This window comes from Micropterus dolomieu, linkage group LG16 (genome assembly GCF_021292245.1).
Source record: "Micropterus dolomieu isolate WLL.071019.BEF.003 ecotype Adirondacks linkage group LG16, ASM2129224v1, whole genome shotgun sequence".
NCBI classification, from domain to species: domain Eukaryota; kingdom Metazoa; phylum Chordata; class Actinopteri; order Centrarchiformes; family Centrarchidae; genus Micropterus; species Micropterus dolomieu.
In genome coordinates, this window is record NC_060165.1 from 18,347,231 (window position 1) to 18,373,585 (window position 26,355).

At 40.4% G+C, this 26,355-nt stretch overlaps 2 protein-coding genes across 3 annotated transcripts in view; one reads left to right on the forward strand and one right to left on the reverse strand.

Moving 5' to 3' along the window:
* On the forward strand, positions 1-4,460 carry LOC123984689 (protein mono-ADP-ribosyltransferase TIPARP-like). Its single transcript, XM_046071732.1, has 6 exons — positions 1-174; positions 545-1,381; positions 1,505-1,673; positions 1,833-2,020; positions 2,824-3,078; positions 3,408-4,460. Exons 2-6 carry the CDS (start codon positions 555-557, stop codon positions 3,853-3,855), a joined length of 1,887 nt encoding a protein of 628 aa, XP_045927688.1. The 5' UTR covers positions 1-174; positions 545-554; the 3' UTR covers positions 3,856-4,460.
* tulp3 (TUB like protein 3) overlaps positions 4,083-26,355 on the reverse strand; it is a 26,283-nt gene continuing 4,010 nt past the window's right edge. For both annotated transcript variants that reach the window (XM_046071734.1, XM_046071733.1), the window contains 11 exons: positions 23,762-23,803; positions 21,633-21,684; positions 14,794-14,956; positions 13,574-13,810; positions 9,037-9,170; positions 8,716-8,907; positions 7,640-7,752; positions 7,120-7,237; positions 6,929-7,027; positions 6,479-6,650; positions 4,083-6,265 (listed from right to left, as the gene is read on the reverse strand). In XM_046071734.1, the coding sequence (XP_045927690.1) occupies positions 6,132-6,265; positions 6,479-6,650; positions 6,929-7,027; positions 7,120-7,237; positions 7,640-7,752; positions 8,716-8,907; positions 9,037-9,170; positions 13,574-13,810; positions 14,794-14,956; positions 21,633-21,684; positions 23,762-23,803 (1,456 nt within the window). In that variant the 3' untranslated portion in view covers positions 4,083-6,131. The remainder of the gene's footprint in view (positions 6,266-6,478; positions 6,651-6,928; positions 7,028-7,119; positions 7,238-7,639; positions 7,753-8,715; positions 8,908-9,036; positions 9,171-13,573; positions 13,811-14,793; positions 14,957-21,632; positions 21,685-23,761; positions 23,804-26,355) is intronic.

Below are 26,355 nucleotides of genomic sequence, written 5' to 3' on the forward strand. Positions count from 1 at the left end.
GAAAATACTGCCCCCATCACCCCACCCACTAAACTTTGTAGCCTGGCACGTCGATATAGTGTTTGCTTTCTTACCGATAGCAAAGTTCTTTCTTCCATCATTTTCTGAGTGCAGTTGACTTGTGTGAAGCTGGTGATTCAGCGTTACAGGCCTCAGCAGGTGTCTGGACTGACGGTAAGGTTGGATAATTCTTAACTCGTTAATTAGCTTTCAAATCGGTTTATTAGCTAACATTACTTAAGTTATAGCCGCAATGCTAATAGTGCGTGAACGTTAGCTAATAGCAAAAAAATGTCTTTTAAATTCACAAGTGTGTTAAAATATAAAGTTTGTGTTGTTAGCTAGCAGTTGGTAAAGTTAAATTACATAAATTATGGCCTCCAGTTAATGGACATAAAGAAAACCACTTTTCTCTTGAAGATAACATCAACTTTTTTGATTCTATAGTTACACAATTGCATTGAGCTGGAAAAATGACTTTAACTTTAACCGTTTTTACAAAAAATACAAAAAATTTATTGTTAAATGTTTTTTTTTTTTACAGGAGGTCCAAGATGCCTTCATCCACCAGAGCAAAGAAGAGAAAGTCAGAGAAGGATATTTTGGAGTCCCAGTCCAAATCTTCTAAAGTCACCTTGCTGAGCCCGTCTCTCCTCCTACTGGAAATCCCTGCTGACACCAACACCAGCCTCCCAGTCTGGGATGCCCTGAGATCTCAGCACCTCAACATTGCCTGGACCTTCAACCCCTACAGCATGACCATCCACTTGACCCCTGTGACCTCTAAGCAGAGCACCACCACAACTTCCAGCAAAAGTGAGAGTCCGTCCAGCGTGGCACAGACCTCAGCGCCTTCTTCCAGCATGCTGCAGCCTCAGATGGTCATCCAGTCCATCGCTCAGCTGTATGGCGCCTCCCAGAACACCTCCTGTGTCGTGCTCAACTTCTCTCAGAACAGTACCCAATCTCTGCCAAGCCCTCCAAACCCTAACCCAGCCACCTCCCTCATTTGTCCGCTGCCTCTCATCATCACCCAACCACAGCCTGCCTGTCTGCCCAGCACCCCTACGAAGAAAGAGGTCCCGCCTGCCATCCAGACCCCGACAGCCACCCCCACCAAGCTGCAAGCCCCATCCAAGGTGCCTGTCCTGTCTCCGTTCCACACGAAGAGCTCGGCTGACATCCAGATCTGTGACAACTTCCTCCTGAATATGTGTCACGCCGGGAAGAAGTGTAAGATGCACCACACTCCCTACCCGTTTCACTGGCAGCTGTGGAGTGTGATCACACACCAGTGGATCGACATCGCCCCTCACTCTCAGGTCTTACTGGAGAGGATCTACAGTGATGTCACCCAAGAGGTCATTTACCTCAAGGATGGGTAAGTAAGCGGGTAGAGCTGGGGTCAGATCTCTGCTTTAAGCTTATTGCATGTTGCTATTAGAAGATGTTTTCTGCTGTTTTTCACCCTGAGTCAAAAACAAACGGGAATGTGTTTCTTTAGGCATGTACGCTACACTCTGAACTTTGACTCGATGGAGTTGGATGACCCATCTAAATATGATGCAGTTAGACGACTGACAAACTCAGACAGTCTAGTCAGCAACCCTTACTTTCCGAGCAAATGGAAAATCTACTGGTGGAACAACTACGAGTGGGAAGAGTACAACAAGGTGAATGTTTCCTCTATTTTAATTAGTTCTCTTGTTCTGCTCTTCATAGTCCTGTTTTGTTCTATTTTTATCTCTAACCACTGTCTCAGTTGCCATAAGTTGCACCCAATACCATCTGTCACCATCTGCTCGGTCATTGATTGGCTCATCTCTTCATAGACTGTGTCCACCTGTCTGCTGAAGAAGATGAGTAAAAAGGAGCCAGAGTCTTCCTTCTGTATTGGCTCACAAGAGTACAAGGTTGACTTCACCACCATGACTCAGACCAACGTCACCACAGGGTTCCAGAGGGAAGTTCGCTGCAGACCCGTCTACCGCTCCCCTGATTCCATGCAGCCATACCTGCAGTTAGTATTGTGGATCTTTTCTCTTTCTCGACTTGTCTTCAATTCACAAACGATGTAGAGCATTTACGTCTTAACTTCTGAATTTTGTTTGTGGTGCGGAAACAAGCTCAGCAGATACAGTGAAGAATCCAAAGGTAAAAGGGTAGAAAATACACTAATCTCACTTTTAGTAGTTTCTTTGCATTTATCAACATGTGTGCTAAGAGTCCACAAACTAAATCGGCACAAAATCAGATACCCTGAACAAGGTAAAATGTGCTGAAACATTAATGCGTCCAAAAAGATAGCATTGCAGTTATTAGCATGCCCCTGTTCCCTTCTTCCTCTCACATGTACCTGCACGCTGCTCCTGACAAAAAAAGGTGTTAGTTTTCCTTTTTAATTTAATTTTTTCACCTCTGATGCAGAATGTGTTATTACATATTTATTGTACTCTATAGTCGAAAGGTCTGAAAGGAATACAACGTTCTTAACCAGATTAAATGCAACCGTTTGTTGTTTATTGTTTATATTATTTAAATTTTAATGGATTTTTTTAAGAAAAGTTTCTGTGGCCCATGTATACAAATACAGTTTCAGATGCTTTTCCAATTCTGCACTTTGGACAAACAATGTGTGTAACTTTGTATAGAAATTTGAGTATTTTCATATAAAATGATTGTGACAATAGTTAGGAGCGTAAGTACGGTAATGTAATTTCTATTGTCCAGTTCAAATACTGGCTTCAATCAACTGAAATAGCAGTGTAGGCAGAATTACGATAGAAACCCACGTTAGTATCTTCCCTTCCTCCCCACACCCAGGACAGGAATCAAGACTGCCAGTGATCCTCCACCAGCCAACTTCAGCGTGGACCCCCTAGAGGAGTTCAGCTCATGGTATCCTCCAGTGTGGTGTCTGGCCTCAGAGCAAGACTACAGCCTGGTGGATGTTCCGGCCGGCACACAGGCCTACAGGGCCGTCCAAAACCACTTCCATGAGAGCCTACCAGAGACCAAGGTGGACATCATCAGCATCCAGCAGGTCCAGAACCTCCTCCACTGGGACAAGTACCAAAGGTACAGCTGATGTTTGTGTATCTAGTCTACAACCCTTAAAGACTCAAGTTAAAGTTGTGCTTGTATTAATTATGGGTCCTAACTGATACCAAGACTTATGTTGGAGTTAAACAATCATATCCAACCTAAGGTGGTAAACAAAGACAATAATTTACCAAAAGCTCATTTCAGCACAAAATACTGGCAAACTAATATACACTGTACGTCTGAAATTGTTCAGTCTAAATATCCATCTATATTTTAAGTTTTTATGTGAGTGAAGTAAAAAGGCAGGAGACACAAAAGACACAAGGTACATCAAAACACATGTGTTTGCGTTATTAATACAGGCACAAAGCTTACATGCAGAAGCAGCATTCCAAGTCCAAGGATCCTTTGGAGAGACATCTCTTCCACGGGACAACCAAAGAGGCCTCAGAGGAAATCTGCCACAATAACTTTGACCCCCGCCTGGCCGGGGTCAACGGAGCATCCTGCGGTTATGGCTCCTACTTCGCCACCACCGCGTCCTTCTCCAACACCTACTCAGCTAAGACGGGGCCAGATCTGGTCCGCCACACGTTCCTGGCCAAAGTCCTGGTAGGGAAGGTGAGTGTTGGGAAGAGCAACTACCGCCGGCCGCCGCCACTTATCTCGAAGCGGCAGGAGTACCGTCTGTATGACACCTGTGTGGACAACGTGGACCAACCAACCATGTTTGTAGTTTTTGATAGCTGTCAGTGCTACCCATATTACCTCATCAAGTATAAAGACCTGCCCAAGGAGATTGATATTTGATGAAAAAGAAAAGGCATTGATTGCAGGAGAGCTAGTTGATGTTAATTGTTCAGACATAAACATCGTTAAAGGTATCCAGTTTTAAGATGACCTGAAATGTTATCAAATTTTATCATCAACAGCTTCAGTAAATGCTCAGTTCGCTTGGATAAAATGCACAATATATAGATTATGTGCAATGACGTTTGCCCTGACAACAATGAAGACATGTAAGCAGACAGTTAAAATGTAGTTCAAACTCACAAAGCACTTTATTTTGGTTATTCAAACATTTTTACATCGATTGAAATGAGTACTTTTGTTTTTCTGAATCAAATTGACATCTGTTAGGTTTATGAAAATAAACCCCTCACTGGATACATTCATCTCTGCATTTCAACATGATAAACAAGTTTGTCATCCATTGTTATATTTCTATCTGTTAAAATACAGCCATATACCTGATTGTATGTTTTTTTTTTTTTTTTTTCAAACGTTAGACTGGAATGTGTTTCACCTGTGTCTTGTAGTAAAAGCATTTATATTTCAAAATATATTCGATGAATCTTTTTCTCGCTTCAAAACTCCACTGCGCACAAGATGACAAAACAGGACTTTCATAAATTCCTGGCACACAGTTATTTTGAAAATGTTTGGAATATTTCAAATTTCTTTAAAACCAACCAGATATTTAAATCTGTTTGTTTTGCACGTTAGGGAGGATTTCTGAGCAGGAACACCTTAGTCAAACAGTAGTTACATCTACCCCTGAAAAGCCTCCTCGTCCCATTGTCCCACGGAAGGATCCAGATTAGACCAACTCAAAAGTAATTGTGAGTGAATTGTTTACGGTTGGGTGTGAAGCAATAATGACCTGCAAGATCTATGTACTATACAGACGTTTTCATTTTGTTTTCACTTCCTTCACAGACATACAGTACTCTGATTACCAAAATATTAGGGACCTTTAATGATGTAAAGCCACATAGGGTTCCTATCCTTTATTGATTTCCCTTAAGTTTCCACATTAAAGAGAAGAGATTAAAAAATGGAGATTTTGAGACAGACAACATGTAGACTGTAGAAACGAGGCTCTACCTCCATCTCAAACAGTAAAATGCCACTTATATCTTGAATACAGTAGATACAGTAGACCTCTTGTTGTTTCTCTTCATACAAACAAAAAAAGTCTGGTGTGACTTCTGTATCTATGTACCAATGAAAATATAAGCTCTGTCTAGTGTATTAATACTTAACTATCTATTCTATCCACTATTTTGAAAGTCCATGTCTTGAAATAACATAAAGCATTTTATGTTGTTTAACGACAACTAGAATATTTAAAAAAGGAAGGCATTCTCTTATATACAGTATGTATTTACTTTCTCTTAAAATTTGTGCAATTCTGCATTTGTTTTCTTTTTCATGATAATCTAACTTGTTATGACAAAGAAAAATCACAGTCACAAGATAAAAATGACACATATTCACACAAAAAACCCCACAAAAACCATAAGACAGGCCTCTTCGGGATTATGCACCTTCCACACAATAATAAAAAGAGCGAAGACAACATGATGATAAAGGAATGGTGTCAAAATGTGTAGATGGCAGATTAAACTATGTAGAAACATTTAAAGATGTCAGGCTAGCACCCAGACTGTGATGCCCATTACTTACCAGACAAGAATATTTGATTCCTGGTTACCAAATGACTCTAAAGTTTGGCCAGAGGGTGGCGCCAGAGGAAAGGCCATGTTTTGTAATTAAAACGGTATGTGCTCCATAGAGCGATCTCAGCTGACTGTGCCACTCTTAGAGCCATGGTGCTAGTGTGGCAACAAAAAAAACAAAGTGAAATCAAATTTAAAGGTAACAGAAATCACATCATTAATACACACATTACTGCCTTTCAAACAATGTTTCAGTCTTAAATTTAAAACATCAGTTCTTTTTGCACCAGATTTCGCGTCTCCGCACAGATGTCTTGTCTTTTCCCTTTTAAGTTGTATACATTTGTACAAGTACACATACACTGTACAAAATGGTTACACTGATATTGAAATAACCCACTAAAATGGCCTGAAAAAACACCACACAGGAACCAAGAGGGTTGTTGGATTGGCCAACAGAGCAGACACCTCTGCTCAGAATCCTCTTGTTCTTTTTTCAGTGTCATGTTTGTTAGTTAACTTCTGTGTGAACTGATTACAGCGTCTCTGTCGGCTTCCAAATAGTCTGGCCATAAGAGATTTGAGGGAGGACAGGAAAAGTGGTGGCGCGGAGGTACAACTGGTTCATTCGCAGGCCAACTTGCTGTCAAAGCTGGACAGGCCGATAGCAAAGGCTTGAAGAGCACACATGGGATAGTTGTAGTCCAGAGTGAAGATGTCTTCAGCCACTCTGCCAAACTGCATGACGATGTAGTCAGCTACAGTTAGGGGAACAGTACAACATACAGCATGTTATCATCACTGTAAGCCTGAGCAGTGCATATGCTGCAAATGTGTAGAAAAGAGTGAAGCAAATATCAATTATCTTTAATTTAATCTACTCCCACACAAGCGTTTTACTACGTGCCCTTGTCTCCTTGTAGAGAAACAGAGATGCAGTATGTACAGAGAGAGAGAGTGAGGGTACTTACGGTCATTGTCGTGGACTATTTGAAAGTTTTTGACTGAGGCTTGAGTAACGCGGCCATGGAAGTTCAGCACGTAAGACTGGGTGTCATCGTTCCACACGGGGGCCTTATTGTGCAACTCAATCAGGTTGTCTAGTGTGTGATTCTGCCACCTGCTCAGGAGGCTCTCCTGTTCCTGTAATGCAAGCATATCCATGTTCAGTCAATGCTGTTGTTCAGAGCAAATCAGAATACAAATCAAAACGCATACACTTTATGTCTTTGCAGTTCACATACCAGAAAAACTGAAATGTCACTGGATATGATTCATACAACTTTTGCAAAATGTCAGTTTGGCTACAGGTAAACAGATTTTTTATTTTTTTTAGTCAAGATGAATATAAATGTGTATATAACATCACATTAAACAAAGAATAGATGTTTTAAAAACAATTCTAGGACCATCAGACTCACATTTTGAGGCCTTACAGGGACTCTTTCAAAGTTCATGTTCATGCCCGGGATAATTACAGTCATCTTACGTGGTCCTTTGAATCCCAGCACGTTGGTTTCCTGCCAAATGGTACAGAGCGTGTGACAATTTCATTTAATATTATGACTGAACTGTCGCAGCAAATGCTTGTGTGTGTCTGTCATTCACTCACATAGCAGATGGCAGCCAGTTCCTGTCGTGTGTTGCTCTCTTCCAGCAGCGCCCCGGGGTTTTTGCAGGGATTGGTGCCGTTGTCATACACTGTGAATTTGGTGCCCATGAGGTTGGACCTGACACAATACACACTGGTGATGAAAACCTTCCACCATTTCACATTTGTCAATTGCTGGCAGTATTTTTAACATTTGAGTCATGTGGAGTGGCAAAAGCACTGTGCTTGACCTTCTTAAAACTAACCAAACATAACTACTGAAAGCTATAATTTCAGCAACAGCAATTACTAAGAGTTGTAATTTGCCCATTGTGCTGGCATAATGCCAATGTCTGTCCAAGACGTGTGAAATATAATTAAGTTAAATTTGAGTCATACAGTCAGCACAAAATGCAGTCTAGTAGCATGTACAAAAAACATGAATATTTAATCCAACAAGATTTTCAGAAGCAATTTAGGCAGATATCAGTATGACCTTCAAGAGGGACACAGGTAGATCTAAGAACAATTTTGGTTTTACCTCAGTTTACCTATGAAGCTCTCTCCCTCTCGCGATAGATCAGTGGCATCTACTGAAATAAGGTAGTTGGACGTCTTACTCTTCTTTCTCTTCCTTCCTGCCAGCAAAAACACCTGGAAAGAGAGACGGAAATAAATGCTGAATGAACATATTTACGTCTGTACTGTACACAGATACTGTACTCTCGCTTAACTAGAGGTGAATTATCTTGTAGTTTACTCTTTATTACTCTTTCTGAACTATTTTGGTTGATCAATTTTCCATTTACATTCCATTTGTCTTACTCACTTTATATATCGCTTGTATAACAATTCATTAGAAATTAATGATTATTTATGATTAATATGATTAATGATTATTTTCATTGTAGACTAACGTGCCAACTATGTCTCGATTCATTGTTTTGTCTATACAATGATGGAAAATTGTGAAAAATGCCATAATAATTTCCCAGAGATTTCACCAACCAATAGTACCAAACCCAAAGATGGACAATTTACTAGAATATATGAAAAGCATCAAATCCACAATTTTGACAACCTGTGTTGTAGAAAAATTTATTAGATATCAAGAAATGTATGGTTTCTGTATTGTCAAGTAACTTGAGGGGCCTTGATGACCTTCACATTTGGCCAGCTTTGCGTGAGGAGGTTCAGGCTGTCCGGTAGTAAAGATAAGCTGAGGACCTTGAAGATGTTAAGTCTTCCTGTGATGTGCAAGGGAAGAAACTGGTTTTGGCCAGTAATTGCAGACAATGAGTCTGACCTGAAGTTGAGAAGGTGGGGGGGTCTTTAAATGTTTGGTATGACTTTATCCTCACATGCCTACTGTGCTAAAGGCTTCTCTGATATCAGATTCAACTTGGGCTGATCAGATTTTAGTGCACCTAAAGAGCAAGTTGTCTTCATCAACCTGGAAACAAAAAATCTAATTTTTGCTTAAAAAAATTACACTGAAAAACTATGAAATATGTTTTGATGATCAAATAGTTGCTGATAAATTTTCTGCCAGTCAACTAATCGACTAATCCCTCTACAATTCCTTGCAACAACATAAGACCCATGGCCCACACTCACTCTCTTGCCGTCCTCCCTCTCCATGTGCATGAAGTATGTTGGGTAAAGGCCGCGGTCCATGCCCTTTTTGTCCCGTGTGATTCGACATTTAACAGTGACACCACGTGGAGCGGGACGAAAAACAAACTCCTCTAGATTGGCCACATCAATTAGCACGCTGTCTGCTGTGGGTGATCCCGGGGTTACCACCTCCTGGGTACAATAAATACAGTACAGTCCTTTTGTTAACAGTTTTTTTCGCACAGTATTTAGCAATGGGATTGGGATTATGAAGCCCACGTACTAGGCTTCCTGGTGAGTGCATTTATCGGGGCTACTCACTGGAATGTCCTTGCCACTGGCGGCAGAGGAGGGTCTGGTGGCATCTGTACTTGGGGACAGAGAACGTGTCCGTTCCTCCTCCACATCGTCCTCGTGCTCGCTGGCTTCATCGAAGTTCATACTGCCACACAGACCTGATTGAGGGAGAAGGAGCGAGTGTGAGACTGCTTTAATGATACATGAAGGCTTTTTACACGTTTAATGCTGGGAAACTCATTCACTCACGACAGGAGGAACATAAATCCCAGAGGCTCTGTGTATATTCCCAACTACAAAAGAATCAAAGATTTTATTTCTTTAGTTTTGGTACAAAATTGTCCCCAAGGTGGATTTCACAGCTATTTGGTTCATCTATGGTCTTTGATATTTCACAACTCATTTCTCATGAACTGATGCAATACTTAAGCAATGGCTGAAGCAAAAATACTGCATAATACAGTTAAAATCCCTCCCTTTTGTATTTTAATATGTTTAGCGTGGTATTTCTTTTAAAAAGTATGAGACTCTTCAACAGCACAAAAAATAAAAAAAAGAAAGTGGATAAAGTCTTGTGAATCTGACTGAGCCAATCCAAACTGCTCTCTATCAAACAAAACAATGTGATCATTCAGTTAAGCTCTGCTCAGCACTCACCGTACCGAAAGGTCACATTTGGCTAGTGGCCTCAATTGAAGCCCTACCTGTCACAAACAATGCATTTTTTTTTCTAAATCAGTTTCTGCATTGGTGAGATTAATGTGAAGAGATGACTGGGCTGATGTCCCTCCAAACCTATTATTAAATGACCCACGACATCTGTGTACTTGTGAAGAGACAGCTCCATGCAGTCATGCAGATGTAAAATGGGGCTAGCTGACCGCAGCCAGTGTAAACTGCTTGAGACATCTGTCTCTTCATTGATAATTGGATTTATCGGCCAAGACGTGACTCTTGGCTGCAGTTACAGCCTATTTTAATGTGCTGTCAGAGGACGACAGCAGTCCACTGTTCTGGAAAGATCTCAGTTAGCAGGCGGGATTGTGTTTCCACACAGCTTTGCAGTGTTAAAAATATGTAATAATAATAATAATAATGTGGTTGGTATGAAACTATAAAGAATGTTATACAAGTCTATCCTATTTACCGTAATCCAATCGTCACCTTTAAAGTGAATATATGAAAGCAATTTTTCCCACCATTGGTAAAGCCTGCCCCCCCCCACATACACACACAAAAAAAAACCCACACACACACACACACGTACACAAGGTACACAAAAGACACATTCTGACACTTTCTCCTTCCACCCAGGTTAGAGAGTAGGAGGGGTGGAAGAGCATTGGCCTATGCAGAACTGAACAATAATAATAATGTGACACACAACACAGCCAAAGACAATATTTATACTGGGGTATTTACAACAGATGAACCCAGGATATGCAGCTATCACTGAGAAAAAGTCACAACCATCATGAAAAACAGATTGAGAATGTTAGCCTCCCTGTAACAGTGACTCCAGGGCACAGAACAAAGTTATGTGACCCAGAGGCTTATCAAATCAACTATCTGTAAATGTCAGGGAGGACTTGGGCTAACCAGCAACCTACTAAATAAAACCAAAATAGACACACATCCACATAATAATTACCACACAGCAGGTCAGGAATATTCAATTTTACAGTCAGATGTTGATTGAATGAGCTGATCAAATATGAATGTGGCTCAAAATTTTTATTTCTGCCGTTTCCTCAGGGGTTGGGGTATTATTCAAGGACATGAATCCAAAAATACCTGCTGGAAGTCCTCAGGACATATTCTTATGCTAAACTGAGCTGGCATTAAAAATGAGGCCTTGCATTATTGAGAAGGACAATGACATTTGCTACTGTGGCATCGCGTTGCACTAAAGCCCAGGAACAAAGACATGATAACTAGAGCAGCGTTTTATTATTTGAACCAGGATTCAATTGTGGCTCTGCAATGCCAACATTATGACATTTGTGGAGCTATTTTAACAATTAACCTTTTTGCTTTAAATGAAAGTGAACATGTTTTTAGGATGGAGAAACTTGTTTTTGCTCCGCAGTAGCAGGTGGATTTGAGTACCCAATCTACTCTGGGCTAGATTTGAATACAGCTTCCATAAACTTTATGAATCCCTGCCAGCTGGCTGGTGAGTGTGGGTGGCAGTAGCTATAATGATGCCATAGATGAGCACTGCAGTATGAACAATGCCCTGGCCTATTATTAAATGACCCATTTCTCACTGCGTCACCATCAATCAAACCACTGTCTGTATCTCTATTCCATACTACAGTAGGAGACTGTTTAAAATTGTAGTCAAAAAGTCTGACTTTTCTTAACAATACTATAGCTGAGTGACACCTACATAAACACAGAGTGGATACAGTAGTAGCCTGGTTCTCACTAGCAACAAGAGGCAAACTACACAATATTATTTTTGTTTATAAAGGTATTTCATGAGGAACTGCCTCAATATCTTACTCTGTGTTCATCAGACCTGGGGCCTCTACTACAAAGCAGGATTTGAGCTTTGCGAGCTAACTTCAGGTTTAACCCTGGGTTTTCAGTCCTTCGACAGTGGTTCACTTTTTACCAGCGTACACTGCCATGGTAACAATTCAGTTTAATATGATTTTATTTACTATAACTTTAGGTTGCATTTCTTTCTTATATTAAAGAGACTGGCCATGTAGTGCCCACCTTTTGCTATTTGGGTACAGGAAATGTGGGTGAGTTTTCAGTCAATGTTGGGATTCAGTCTTTCAACCGATATTTTAGTACTTTTTATGGCATGAATAGATCTTCCGTTGCTTTATGAAGTTAATTTAGAAATATGTTTTTGGAACATTTTTGAGTGTGTTAAATAAATGAATATGATTTCTGAAGGGATGTGAAGTTCTTGAAAGGGAAATGAACAACCACTTATTTTGTGTCTGAGGCTTTTAATGTGGAAATGCCGACACAGCCGAGCTGAAAGAATAAGGTTAAAACAGTCATACATGCCATAAGAACACATCAAAGCAACACATTCATATTATACGCCTGTTACCTTAGACATTCACACTGTCTGCGATTTTCTTTCTGTCTTTCTGCATGTGGCAGTTGCAGCTGTGTTACTTTTAGCACGGATTATGTGTTTAACTATGTCGTATTTGTCTAACATAGTTTGCTCATGATGACACTCTGCTGCCACTAGACTCGTCCACCCTGAGTGGGTTGACTGACTGAGTTTATAACCAGCATCATGTGACAGCTTAGCCTGATTAGGATTGTTAGGGATAGTAAAGCCAGCTAACGAAATTGTATCCTGGATATGTTAAACTTAAACTAAGATCTCAGAACTGGCTAACTCTCAACACCGCACAAGTAAATACTCAACTTGGGTAGACCGCCTTCCAGTACTTTGCACCATATCAATGAGATTCATTATAGTACATTAGCATTTACAAGTCTCATCCAATTGGATAATTCCACTTTTAATGTTTGACCTTTTAGAGATGTCTGCGATTGTTTCTGACAGTGTAGTGTTTCTCTCTTTCAAAAGAGATCTAGATCTACCTGAAAGAAAGGTTGTACATGTATATAAAAACACTAGACACTCAAAGATTTAGCTGATTGACTATCATCCTGATCTGAATAACTTTCTAGTTCCATTTTTGTCAGTCTCGCTTATATTTATATTCTTTCTTGAAAAATTTGCCTATTTGTTTTTGCTTTTTTGTAAAACAACATGAAGGAAGTTCACAGAGTGAGTGGTGAAGGCAAATAATTAAGCAGGCGTACTCATGAAACCACACTGGCTCTTAAATTTGGCGTATCTTCCCTTAACACAGAAAAAAATCAATAGGCTACATGGATTTAAAATGTTTTAATAGAAAATTAGTGCCTCACTAATCCTTCATGAAGTTAATCAAAGGATATATAAACCATAAACTGTAATTTCCCATCAATTACTCAACATTCTTTCACTGAGAATTAATCTTACAAGATATGAGGTTGCTTGTAGTGTGTGTACCCGTCATATCATTTTGACTACAGCTGCTTATTGGAAAACAAAGTGTAAAAATCCAAAAAATCCTCTCATCCATGACAGGCATGGCTTACGTTTAATAAGGATGCGAGAGGATACCTCAGAATTTAATTATATATCCAGAGATGTTTTGATATTGTTGTACTGATGTTCAAACAAATGTGCATGTTCTTCACTATTATCTGAAATTGTTACCACTATTGAAGCTCTGTTCCAAAGTAATAAGTACAAACTTTTTATTTATATCTGGAAATCTATACTTCAAGGGTGAACAATTGATGCAAACTTTTATTTTCCTTCACAGAAACAACAATAAAACAACAAGCGCACTCTGCCTGTGCACTCCCTGGGCATGAAAATGTGTTTTGGGGGAGTGGCTTTGGAGGGACTGCCTGAAGGGAGGGGGTGGGATTTTTTCAGTTTTCAGTACTTCTAGCTGTTTCTTGCTAAGTTCTCCAACATTGCTTACCCAAGCTTTAAGTATTAAGCTCAGCCAGGTCTCACCTTGTTTCTGCAGTAATTCATGGATATCGGTCTTGGGCTCTAACAGTGTCTCAGTGTCTCCATCTCTCTCGGGCTCCTCAGCAGTGGGGGACTGCGGCTGAGACTGAGGCCGAGACTGGGGCTGAGACAGGGGCTGTGACGGGAACTGAGGCTGGGACTGGCTCACTGATAGGATTTGGATTTTCATTCCCAGATCAGGGGCTTCTGAGCCCAAGAAGGCTGCTGGGCCATCAATACCTACAGCAGGGAAGAACAGTCAGTTGTTACGTAGCTGTCAGAACTGTTTGTCTGTGTCTGAGGTCCGCTGTACCTTAGTCATCACATACAGTATGCTGAAAAGCTACATTACTTTAACTAGCTCAAGATTTGCTTGAGGTGTTGTTAACCCCGAACCTTAAAGGAATTCTTTACTTAACATACAATTTAAATCAGGTATTTCTAAACTGTTCCACGTCCACTTCTGTCCCAAAGCATTGTATGGTGTACCCCTTTGTTACTTTGGACAGACTGAGGTGTGTAGACATATAATCAGAATCAGACTCTAAGCAGTAATTCAATTAGATTTTGTTTATAGTCTGTGTATAATTCTGCTGTAATCAGTTCACATGCCTGAATGACATGAAAGTGAATATGGATGTCATGAAATTGTACCTAAATGTGTCTTAGCATGTGATCCTACTGGATAACATACTGTATGTTTTTCAAGAATTTGTTCAAATAAAACATTAAACAAATTTCTGACTAAATGGAATATGGAACTTGAACCTTTAAATGTGTTTTTGAATGTCTTAGTAAATGATGCATCATGCTGTTACAATGAGACGGTGCTAGTTATTGCAACATTAATTTTGTTAATTTCCTCTGAAAGTCTACTGCAATGAAAGTTGTTGGATACCTCACATGTCAACAAATCTTGTGTACAGTGCAGTAATATCTATTACTGCATTACCTTTAATATATTTTATGCATCATGTTGCGTAGCAGTGGCCCCATTTAAAGTTGTCTTTCAAAGAAATAATTCTGCTTCTTCTTCATTTAAACAGAATGTAGCAGATCAATGCCTACTCTTTTATGCAAAGAGGAAAGACTGTGTGAAAATTGCAGTCTATGTGGTTTTACATGACCTAACATAAATATCTTGTCATGTGTTGTAAATTGAATTGAAATTATGCAACATTAAAAAAAACAATAAACAATAGGCTACAGGTGTTTTTTCTCACCATCCATGATGACATCGTTGGTGATACTGAGATGAGACTCTACCAGAGGGGCCTGCTCCTCACCACGCCGTGTCCTGGAGCGTCGGGGCCGAACCTCCGTGTTGGGCTGAACCATCAGAGGTTCCTGACGCTTCCTCCGCTGCTTCTGCTCCAGCAGTGCCCTCTGTGGACCAAACAGGGCAACGGAAATGGCGTGGAACCTTATTCTATGTGCTATATGCTCACTTTCAAGGCACGTGGCTTCTAATAAATGTTACAAGAGGTTGAGAACATTTAGCCATGCTGGTAAACATTGACTCTATGAGCTGACGGTAATTACATTACTATGCTTGATGAGTTACAACCTGAGCCTGTCAGTAGGTTTTGTAAACGGCCAAGAGGATAACATTATACAGTATGTGGTAGTGTTGCACTGATAGACTAACCCACTGACCAACATTGCCATCTCAAGAGCCACACAACAATACAGTACGCATTTTTGTAAACCCTCTGGTCCTACAGTAGAAGGAAAGAGGGCTACATCCTGTCTAGGCCCGTTAGGCGGCAGGATAAATTACTGCATAGCTTCATGATGGAATATGTGACTCAATGTAAGAATATTTTACATAATTGAAATGGAAATGTTGAAAAACCCTCTCATGGTATAGAAAATTAGAAATTGATTTACTTAAAAAATTGAGCACACACACATGTTATGTGAACACAGGATGACTCACACAACAGAAAAATAACCTTAAGAGTGAAGCAAAAAGAGAGGGGCAAAAAATAACACCATAATAAAACCTCACAATCATGCCAAGGCCAAAATACCACTGAGTGCAGTGAATGGGTTCACTGAATAGCTGGAATAATGGATGCTGCCAGAGTCTCATTTGGTGTATTTGCTGTATTCTGCACCGAATAATGGCTAAAATCCCTTTCTATGAAGATTTGGTGAAGAAATGAGTGAGGTCTTTCAGGATCCAACTAAATGAGATCAGAGACATGAAGCTTTTTCCCCCCATGTCCTTAACTGCTTTTCAACTGCTATTTAACCGATGACAACACATACATGTTATATGCTTCAGATAGTGTGTGGTATAGTGCATAGTGATTTGTGATGTCTGTTGAAGTTTCAGTAAGGACAGAAAATTCCTCCTGGTCATGCTGTATCTACTCCCCTCAAGCTCTGGACTCTGTGGCCAAAGCAGATGGATTACGCAAGTGTTTTAATTAGTGCGTCAAATGCACAACAACAAGTCCTGTTTAGTGATGCTGTTTACTGAGCTGAAAGAGACCAGGAGGCCTTGTCTCTCATATTTGCCACACCAAAAAGCTTTCATAGCTCATCAGTCATTGTGCTAACACCCAGAAAATGTCTCTAAGGAATCTATCTCACTGTTTCCTTTCCTTTATACAATCACAGCAACATCTATCACTACCACTGCCACTACAATAACCACTGTTATGACTTATAAGTGAAAAAGTGGATTAATGGAAACATTTTACATCACCAGCACCATAAAAAGCAATCTCCATGAGCGCAAAGAGACAATATATAGCCCATGACCCTACTATGAACATCAGCAAGAGGTAATAAAAGAAGAAAAAAGGATGTTTAAGCAATAGAGATGGTATTACTAGTGACATTAGTTCTTTAATGCATACATGTATAGTAGGTCTGAGAGCTTTATAATCTGGACATAGATTTGTTATCATTTCAAAAGACCGCTTTAAGAGGACCGGGATTTGCATACTTGCTTTATGGCTATAAATACAGGCGGTAAATGAATAAAACATAAAGCAGAATTATCATAATGAACATCATTATTGTTATAATGATCAAATGTAATAAATGGATGTGGAAATACTGCCAAATTTCAAGATGCATAACAATGATGATTGGGAAAAACACAACAGAAGACTGCTGCTGGTGAAGGTGTATGCAAATATTATTCTGGCCTGAAGCAGAGCTTCAAAATGTTCTTGGTGCTTTGAAGTTTATCATGTAAAAAATGAATTGTAGTCTATACTGGGCCTATAAACATAATATTTTATAGAATTTCTTAAGTCAGGAGTTATTTTCTAGATTCAGTTGGTGTGATCTTACTTTTTCTGCTTTTTGTCAAGACACTGATTATTGAATGAAGTGAAAATGCATTTGAAAAACCTGAAAGTGAGACTAAAGTAAAGTTTACTGACATCTTTTTAACTTGGACTGTCAGCCTACACTCTGGACTAATTTTTCATATAATCAAAGTCTGACCAGCATGTGTTGCCTTCTCTTCTAGTTGCTATTTTAAGCCAGTCTATTGTAAGGCTCAGTACTTGGCATTTTGAGAGCAGGATGTGACTTCATTCAGGCTTCAACAGTCTTTCCTGTATCGGCCAAAACATGAGAAAAAGCAGACTAAAGTGTGCATCTTATTTAAGGAGACATACTTCATTTCAATGTGTGTCTCTGCAAATAATCTGACATCAGAAATTGAACTCAGTCATATAGTCAGTTAGTGGGTGACAGATTTCTCTTTCCTATTTCAAACTGTCATGTATAAATATAGATAGATAACAAACTGCTTTTCTCACACAAATGAAAAGAAAATATATCAGAAAAATAAAAATTAGAAGTTACCAACCCGTTCCATTGACATCCTGAAAAAGTGTGACCCTGTGTGTGAAAGTTAATAGCTTTCTCTAAAGAAAAATCATTACAAGTCCCATTTGTCTTGAGGTCAGATGAAACTACATTCTCCCCGCAAGAGCAGCACTCCGGCTGGGCATGACTGTGTCTCCCTGTCCCTCATTCCTCATCTGGAACTGGAAGTTTGACAATCGATTAACCAACAACCTCCTCTGTACTATGTGGTCCTCCGGCAGAAAAAGGTCCGTCTCTCAGTCAAATACTGAGCGCCAGCGTGTACGTGCGGTCACCGTTGCTAACTGAATCAGCACTCATTAGCGCTCCAGTAGGAGAGAGAGAGAGAAGGAGGGGAGCTGTGATGTGTGCTCAAAGTCAGAGATACGGTCACAGCCACAGTGCTCCTGGCATTATTGTCTGAATGGTTTTCCTTTTACTATTTTAAATGGGTTGGGGAACACAACGACTGAGTGAAAACATTAGAAAATACAGTGAAAAGATAGCAAAAATCATAATCACAATTATTTTGGTCAATATTGAGATCAATAATTCATTGACATAGGAAACATCATTCATTTATTGAACTTTTAAATTGAATACTTAATTAAAAAAATATATTATATATGCATTACCCTAAAAATCCAAATAGCTCATGAAATTAGAAATAGTAATCCAACATTCTAAACTTTAAACAGCATCCAGAGCGCAAGAGGATGACACGGTGTCTAGTCTGCTAGCTGCAGGGCTAATTTATGCAGTGCAAAATGTCATAGGCTTAAGATAATAATGGTGACTAGCAAGTTAGGAATTAACATTATTATGCCAATATGCCAGCTTGCTGCCCTGTGTGAAAGGTACGGAGCTGGGAAGAAGATATATATTGGCAGACTTTCTTTCCCTTTTGATTGCAGGATTTGAGAGGGAAGTTAGGAATTAACTCAGAACTGAACTAAACATCACAGCCTGGCTCTGCGGGAGTTTGGGCTTTTAGGGAGGGGCTGGAGCCACCACTGTAAAGGAAAGGGGTGCGCTAGATTTATGAGACAAAACAAGTTTCATTGCAAAAAGGCATGCGGCACAATAATCGTTTTATCTCGATTAACTTATTTTTGGAAGACAAAATCATAATTTAGATTAAAATTTGATTAATTGCACAGCCCTAACTTGCATGTGACATGCCCCCCAATGGTGCTTTCAAGTGCATGTGTTTGCAGTGGCGCCTCCGGTGGGCAGGGGGGGCCATGTCCACCCTAATAAAATTGGTGGCCACCCCAGTGGCCCCCCCTGGCGAGCAGCATATGCATAAAATGCTATATACTGTATATATTATGTAGCTCCTAGGTTTGAGTTAAAAGGTGCTTAGCAGCATATAAGTGTTGTCATATTAGGCTCTGTCCCTTTAAGAGGGTAACCTCTGATCCAGAGCTGTGATGGACTGTGATGTTTATTTTAACAGAGGGCCCCGAATCGTTTAGCCTATCACGTTTCTAAAATTGTGATTGGTTAAGGGGTGGGCGTAACAGGCAGAGCAGAGCAGAGTTATGGGTCAGGCTGCTGCTTCCAGCGTGTGTTTTTCTCTGGGGTTAACTTATGGAGCTTTTAGACCAAACGCTAATTTAATCCTTGTGACGCTTTCCTCGCGTGAGTACATTTGCTGAAAGTGTTCAAACACAACACGAGAAGGCGATCAGAACCCGCGAAAATTCGCTCGAGTTGGAAATTTTCCTTCGCGTTGCAGGCACCGCCCCCTTCGTGTCGCCCGACAGGAAATCGCGACTCTACACGTCTTTGCATTGACTTTGTATATAAACTCACCACCCTGAACGCTCGCTTTGCTTTTGGTCTGAAAGCACAGTTAGACATGCTGCAGAAGACAGAAAAGTGCAATTCAGTCAGTAGGCTAGGTTTGTGTACTGTGTGTAAGAGCTATATGAGACTGCAGATAGCAACAGGTTAGCACCATCGCTAACATCAAGCTAACATCAAACGGACACTGTCCCACTGACAGTGCGTGACCTGATAAGCGCCTTTGGCTTCAAACAAGACCATCCTGTGACTGTTTTCATCTTCATCTTTCTGAGAGGATTGCAAAACATGAGAACAGCGGGAGTCATCTGGACGATGCTGTGAAACTGGGCTTAACGTTCACTGGCCAACACAGGTGCGCCATTGAGCAAACAAACAAGTGGAGCAAAACAGCTAGGAGCTCAGTGACAGTCAGATCATAATCAAAATGATCATAATGAAAAACTTCAGTCATCCAGAAGTTTGCCCAGACGAAAGATCGCTGTGCCGCTGCCTTTCTCCTCAAGTGAGCCTCAGCTCTGGTGAGTGACAGCATCTTTTATCATCCTGACTCTGTGCTGCTGGTCCGTGCATGGGCCAAACTGTTGTGCTGGATCGATTGATACTAGGCTATGGATTGCGGTTGTTGTCATGATGTTGTTGTCATATAGCTGCTTTCATGCGGCTTTATTATCCAACATTATTATGCCAATATGCCAGCTTGCTGCCCTGTGTGAAAGGTACGGAGCTGGAAAGGGGATATATATAGGCAGACTTTCTTTCCCTTTTGATTGCAGGATCTCTGTGGAAAGCTGCTATAGAAAGGGTCTGGATCCCTAAAATGTTGTCTGTGCGCGTTGTTGTTGACTTCAGTGGTGTTGAGCTCACTGCTGTTTGCTTATGGCCCTGTAGGCTCATTTGTTCTGAGCTTGGTTGTGTCAGCTTAAATATTGCATTCTTAATTTAGGTTTGTGACAGTGGCACTGTAACTTGTGTCAATGCACTACTCTCTCTCTCGGTAGAGCCATGCTGTTTGTTGACATGTTAAAAACACAGTAGCTAGAGAGAGTGTAGCAGTTTTACTGGCATCTATGTTTTGAAACCACTTTTATAAAATAGTATGGTTAATAAATAATCACACAACAACTCTGTACAGACACATATTGTATATTTCAATTAAATAACTATATAGTCTAATATGAAAGAAAAATATTTATGCTCCGTGATGTCTGTAATCTTGAGTAGGCTTGTTCCCAGTAAATGTTTTGTTCTTTGCAATCAGTGAACTCCAAAGCTGTAGTTGTTTTTTTAAGGAAAAGGTCAAGTAGTGTATTTGAAGAACAATTGTCTAACACATACAGATACATAACACAATAAAATAGCACAATAAAATGTTACCTGAACTGCTTTTAGTCTATGGAAATTATTAGACAATTAGTATCATTAACTGTAAAATAAGAAATCAAAGTATATCAGTCTGTGATTCCATAACTCATATTTTAACATAGTTTTCTCATTAGTCTATATACTGGATGATAGAATTCCTGAAATTCAGTCAATTCTTGGTTTTAGTGTGCCATCCCCGTTTTATCAGTGGTCCCATCTGGCCACCCCTAGGAAAATTTTCTGGGGGCGCCACTGTGTGTTTGTCCCTTGTCCTCAATAGTTACGTAAGAACAGAAGACTCTTAAGTGAAGCTGGTTGGACTCCGACTGAAAGTATGCAGCACAACTGAGCCGCAGTGGGACCAGGACACACACACACACAAAGCCAGGCATCCCGCACTAAATCCTTCTCTCTCTTTGAACTCACCAATTAGGCCCTCCTGTTCATTCCTGCTTAATATGTGAGATAGTGGAGTGTGGCTTCCGGCTTAAATCAAAGCTCTGCACCGCAGCTCTTCAGCACGGTTTTGAATAAAGCATCTTACAGAGACGCAGGGGGAAGTGATGAAAAGAGAACAAATGTGTGACAGAAGTAGGGCTATGCCAGGTAATGGGTGGATAAAAGTAAGTATTAAAATTCCAAGTGACTGGGCAGGTGAAAAACAGGAGATTTCAGTACCAACAATGTTAATCACTAAATTGCACACCACTGCAGTGATGTTGAAGCTACTCCTGCCAACAGCAGACACCCCCTGGTGACACTAGTGTGACAGAATGCAAGGTCATCTGCCCTCCAATTTTATCGGAATCTTGGCTAGGTGCTCGCAAACACAACAGGTTAGCGCTCAATCTGAAACACCATCTATGTGTGAGTTAGAAGGCTTAATCTGACTAAAGATGCAGCATAATAGCTATGAACTAAACCAGATATTCTTGTTAAAGTACAATGACAAAAGACATCAAAGTCTTGATAAAAATGATAAGAAGCAACAAAAGTGTAAATTGTCAAAAAGAGTGTGTTGCTCATTTGTGAATGAAATTTGGCTTCCTACCTGTTTTTCCAGCTTCTGCTGCATAAGACTGGCACTGTCGTCTTCGATGCCACTACAGAGAAAAAAGAGAAACCTTTCTTATAAAGAGTTAAGAGATTTCACACACTCATCTGTAAACGCATCTACACTGAACTTTCCTTATGAAACCAGCAGAGGTCACCACTGCTGTTGCATTAATACAAGGGATTAAATAAATTGTATCCTGTAAGGGCTCCTATGAAATTAACAAATTAAGCCATTAACAGGGTTTAGTCACAGCAGTAGCAGGTTTAAAAGCATAAATCGGCAATGTAGAAATAATTATAAGGATTTAGCCTACAGTATAACTAAAATAGCAAATAGTGCCCCTATATAGACTAGAACCTAAAACCACAAACTGACAACATTTACAGGTTAAAAAGCTAGTTGGTGAAACATGGTATGACTCATTATCTGAAAAAAGAAAGCAAGTTTGTGAAAGAGACACAAATGGAGCAAGACAAAGAGAAAGGACAAAACTCCAGCTGAGAGAACGCCTTGCAGTCTGAGTCCTCTGGGAATTCACCTTGGACACCAATCTAAAGGGACCGGGCCCATGTTGCTTGGCTACCATGAGGAGAGAGAAGGGCAACAGCAGGACTCTGTAGTGTCAAAGTCAGCGTCAGTGACTTACAGTATCCCTACTCACTTCTTTCTGTCAAACACACACGTCATTCACATAGACTGATGTAATGTGTGGGTCACCAAAACCATTTCTCATCTCATTTATCTTTTCCTGTCAAGTGCATCACATGTTCTGCTGGGCTGAAATGAGCTTTTTATAGAAAAGGATAAAGGATATATAGGATGAGGCTTATCAGATATCTGACTCTCTCATTCTCACTCCTTATTTCCATCTCCCCCAGGCACTCTCATATCCTTTCAGCAGCTCCAGCGTAGGTGATGACACACACTACTTAAGGTGCATCACAGCTCATCTCTGAAGGACAATCACTGGATGCCAAAAGGTGATGAGTTTCAGAAACCCATTTATACCGAGAAGAACCCAAGCGCTCCTATTCCACTCATATTAAGCCCACAATGTTAACATCGTCATCTGTAGCCCCACAGCCACCACAGGCTTGAGTCATGATCTGTCGATTCTACTTCAAAGTGAGTCATCATCATTGCTTGTAAATCCTTCTTCAAGTATCCCTCACTGTTGACATTGGCAAACAGATGGGTCCCCTGGAAGGCCATTATGGCACCTGAGAACAGGTGCTGGTGACAGGTAGAGGGCTAGAGGGTAGAGGATGATGGTAGTTTTTAATTGCACATATGGGACTGTCATTTAGGATGGTGAGGAAAGAGATGGGTGAAAGTTGTGCAGGTGACCTCAACAGTGAGACCTGGGGAAATCCCTATGGTCTGCAGGCCTGAGACCTGTGGATTAGGATACTTCAACAAGTGTGGCTTTTACCAAAGGACATTTACAAAACAGTATGGCTCGAACTAATGTGATCATGTCCAATAAGAAGAAAAAAGCATAAATAATTCTGTTTACATTTTTACTTAATATTTCGTATTGGGTCGTGCCAAAAACAGTGTTTCCATGCTAAAAAGCACAGTCTGATTAATGGCTGAAGACACATCCTCTACTGTTTTCAACCTTAAACAAATTATTTCTGTTGTAGTGGTGCTGTGGTGTACCCCTGAGGCAATCTTTGTCTGAATATTGTGATTAAACTCTTTTTATGGTGGCTTCGAAATAGTAGAGCATCTTCTCCCTGACAAAGACATGCCACTTGGTAGCAGCAGGCTAAGCACGTTAAGTTTGTTTGTAGCCTTGAGAGCAATAGTAACTGATGAAAGAGTCTTGGCAGTGAAACATCTTCGACATGTCCTGAAACAGTTTAATTGCCATGTGTCCAAAAAAGTAGCAAAAACTCAGACAGAAGTTGTTTACATCATAGATAAAATGCCCTTCACAACTAAAATGTCCTCCACATATCTTACTGTGATTATTCTTTCTCCAACAATCACCATTACAGTAACATAATCACACTAAGTTGTTTATGTGGTTTTCATCATACTCTTCATACCACAATTTTCCCTATTTTCTGATATTTTTTAGACCATCTTGTGTAAGTGAGTGTGTGTATTGTGCCTACCTTGCTGTTGAGTTAGAGGAGAAGCTAGCAGAGCTGGAGGGTCTTCAGGGAAATGGCAATTTGGCAGCAAGGCAGACAGTAGCACAGGACATGTGGAAATAAGAATGAAACATGTTCAGAACCAAGATTTAAAAAATACAAGAACTCCATGGGACTCCATATTCCTCTAAGCTTTTAATGATTAATTTGTAGCTTAAATGAAAGCTGAAGGCTTTAGGAAGACAGTAAATTTCCAATAAAGTCAATCGAGCTGATAATGAAGACAGAGGACATCTGTAGAACAGGTGCAACATAAAATAAAAGACAACATCCGTCAGAGTATTATCATAAATACTTAGACCAGTTGGGGATTGAGAGAATGCCCTCTCCCACTAATGTTCTTGGAAAACATTTGCATATGCTGTGCACTCGCTCACACACACACACACACACACACACGTCTGTTCCACTATCCCCGAGGGGACATCTCATTGACATAATGTATTCCCTAGCCCCTCAACCTAACCCAGTGGAATCTTTTGTTCTATTTCAATCCCCTGTGTTGTTAATGATTGGTAAAAATGAAATCCTCTTTTGCTGGTGTCAGGTGGCTTGAATGTTTTTTAGCTTCTAAAGGGCGACGTGACAGAAAAAAGTTTGAGAACTTTTGCCCTAACTTTAACCATCATAACAACAAGCCTAACCTTAATCCTAACTGTAACCTGAACCCTAAAACCACATCTTTATCCTCAAAAAGCAGTCTCTACCTGTGGGCTAAAGTTGAGGTCCCCACGGGTAGAGACTGCTCTGTGATACAAATCCCCATGGGTTAGTGTGCAACCAGGTTAAAGTCACCAGAAATAAGAACATGAAACACGCAAACAACGCACAGAGTGCCTCATCACAGCTGTGAGTGATCAATGTTTCATTAGTCCATCACAGCTTGGGTGACAAGAGAAGGACACGCCGGTGTTGTCCCTTCCCTGTGTGTCAGAACAAGGTAACCATGGAGATTCAGCTCCGTCAACAGTGCACCTCCACCAGCATTGATTAAAAACCTGCAGCCAGATCTTGGGCTTCACTGTAATTGGAGGCCTTAGCCCTGCGCTGTGAAGATTTGCAGACTGATGGAAGGAGGGGTCTGCCAAGGCGGGTAATTTGTTTTGAGCTGAACATCAAAAACAAAATATTTATTCAAACAACATTTGGTCCTAAGACTGTGTCAGGCAAATATGAATGTGCCTTATAGTATCATAGATCTAATATGATTTTAATACTATGAAAAGGTAATAACAGTCTATCACACCACTGTGGATTCAGGGTGCAAAAGAGAACAAACTGACCAGTGACGATGGCAATATCATAGTTATTAAGAAATTGCAAAGCACTAACCAGAGGGATCTTATTATCGGAACACAGTCCACTTTGGCTGTTATTCGTTTTAATTAAACGCCTTCCACTCTGCCACTTCAAAAGGGAATTTGAAAGTTGAATGAGCATAACTTAATATCTGCCACGGGCATTTCAGCTTCCAACTTAGAGAAGATACAGAATAAAAGGAGGACTGATAAGATTAAATGCTTAATTCCCTACGGGTCAGCGCATGTCTTCCAGAGAGAGAAAATTTATACCGAAATACATGTTGAAAGAGTGAAAGGACAAGCACCGTATCTGCCCTTGCCCAGCATGAAGCTAGGGCAGTACCTACTGGGCTTTGGCTTTTCACCTAAATAGTTCACTTATGTAAAACTGATCAGCCACAACAGTAAAAGTCCACAAAATGTTGTTTTTTTACAACTGAGCAAACATAAAGCAGTGTAGTTTACAGCTGCACGGGGTGTGGAGCACACAACTGATGACAACTGCTGTCTGAATTCTCTTCCCTCAGCATCATGTTTGTCCCCCTATAGAGTTTTTTCCCCCATCGCAGCTTAGGCTGTCTAAAAAAAGAGTTTGACACATTTGTTTTACATACCTTGAGAAACCCTTAAGTAGTATCCCAAGCATCTCCAAATGCAATGAACAAGTTTAGCTGAACCCTTTACTGGATCACTAATAAAGGCAAACATGAGTTACATAGGCCATTACATTAGACTCTAGATATTGCTGAGCCTTGACGAATAAAATGCGGAAACAAAAAAAGAGGAAAAGAGGAAACATTTAACAGTCACAGTTAGACATTCACAGTTCAGCAGTTTGAGTAATCAGTTGGATGGATATGCTAAGCAAATCCTTTGCCACATGAGCCCTCCAGTCAAGCGGCCAGCAGCATACCAAAAAACTAAAAAAAACACATTCGACACAAACACACATACGCAAATCAACAACTCCGGTTACAGCACAGTCACAGCCTGATGCTCTGAATAAGTAACGACATGGTGGCAGAAACATGAGCGAGAGGCACATCTTTGACTGCAGGTCAGCCATTAAGCTGACCAGAGAGATGGAGCAGTGACTGGAAGAAACATTATAGCAGCGCTGAACTCTGTCCTGGCAACAGGCCACTCTGCAATTCTCAAACCTGAAAAGTCAATACACCTTCGGGAACTAAAGCAAAAATGTGTTTGTTTGTGTGTGTGTGTGTGTGTGAATGCGGGAGCCAACTGTCCTACTGG

What these genes read in the sequence shown, in the direction of transcription:
- LOC123984689 (XM_046071732.1), top strand. Translation starts at nt 555, where the DNA reads ATGCCTTCATCCACCAGAGCAAAGAAGAGAAAGTCAGAGAAGGATATT. An exon ending in GTCATTTACCTCAAGGATGG is followed by an intron (nt 1,382 to 1,504) that starts GTAAGTAAGCGG and finishes GTGTTTCTTTAG; the next exon opens with GCATGTACGCTACACTCTGA. An exon ending in CACTGGGACAAGTACCAAAG is followed by an intron (nt 3,079 to 3,407) that starts GTACAGCTGATG and finishes TTATTAATACAG; the next exon opens with GCACAAAGCTTACATGCAGA.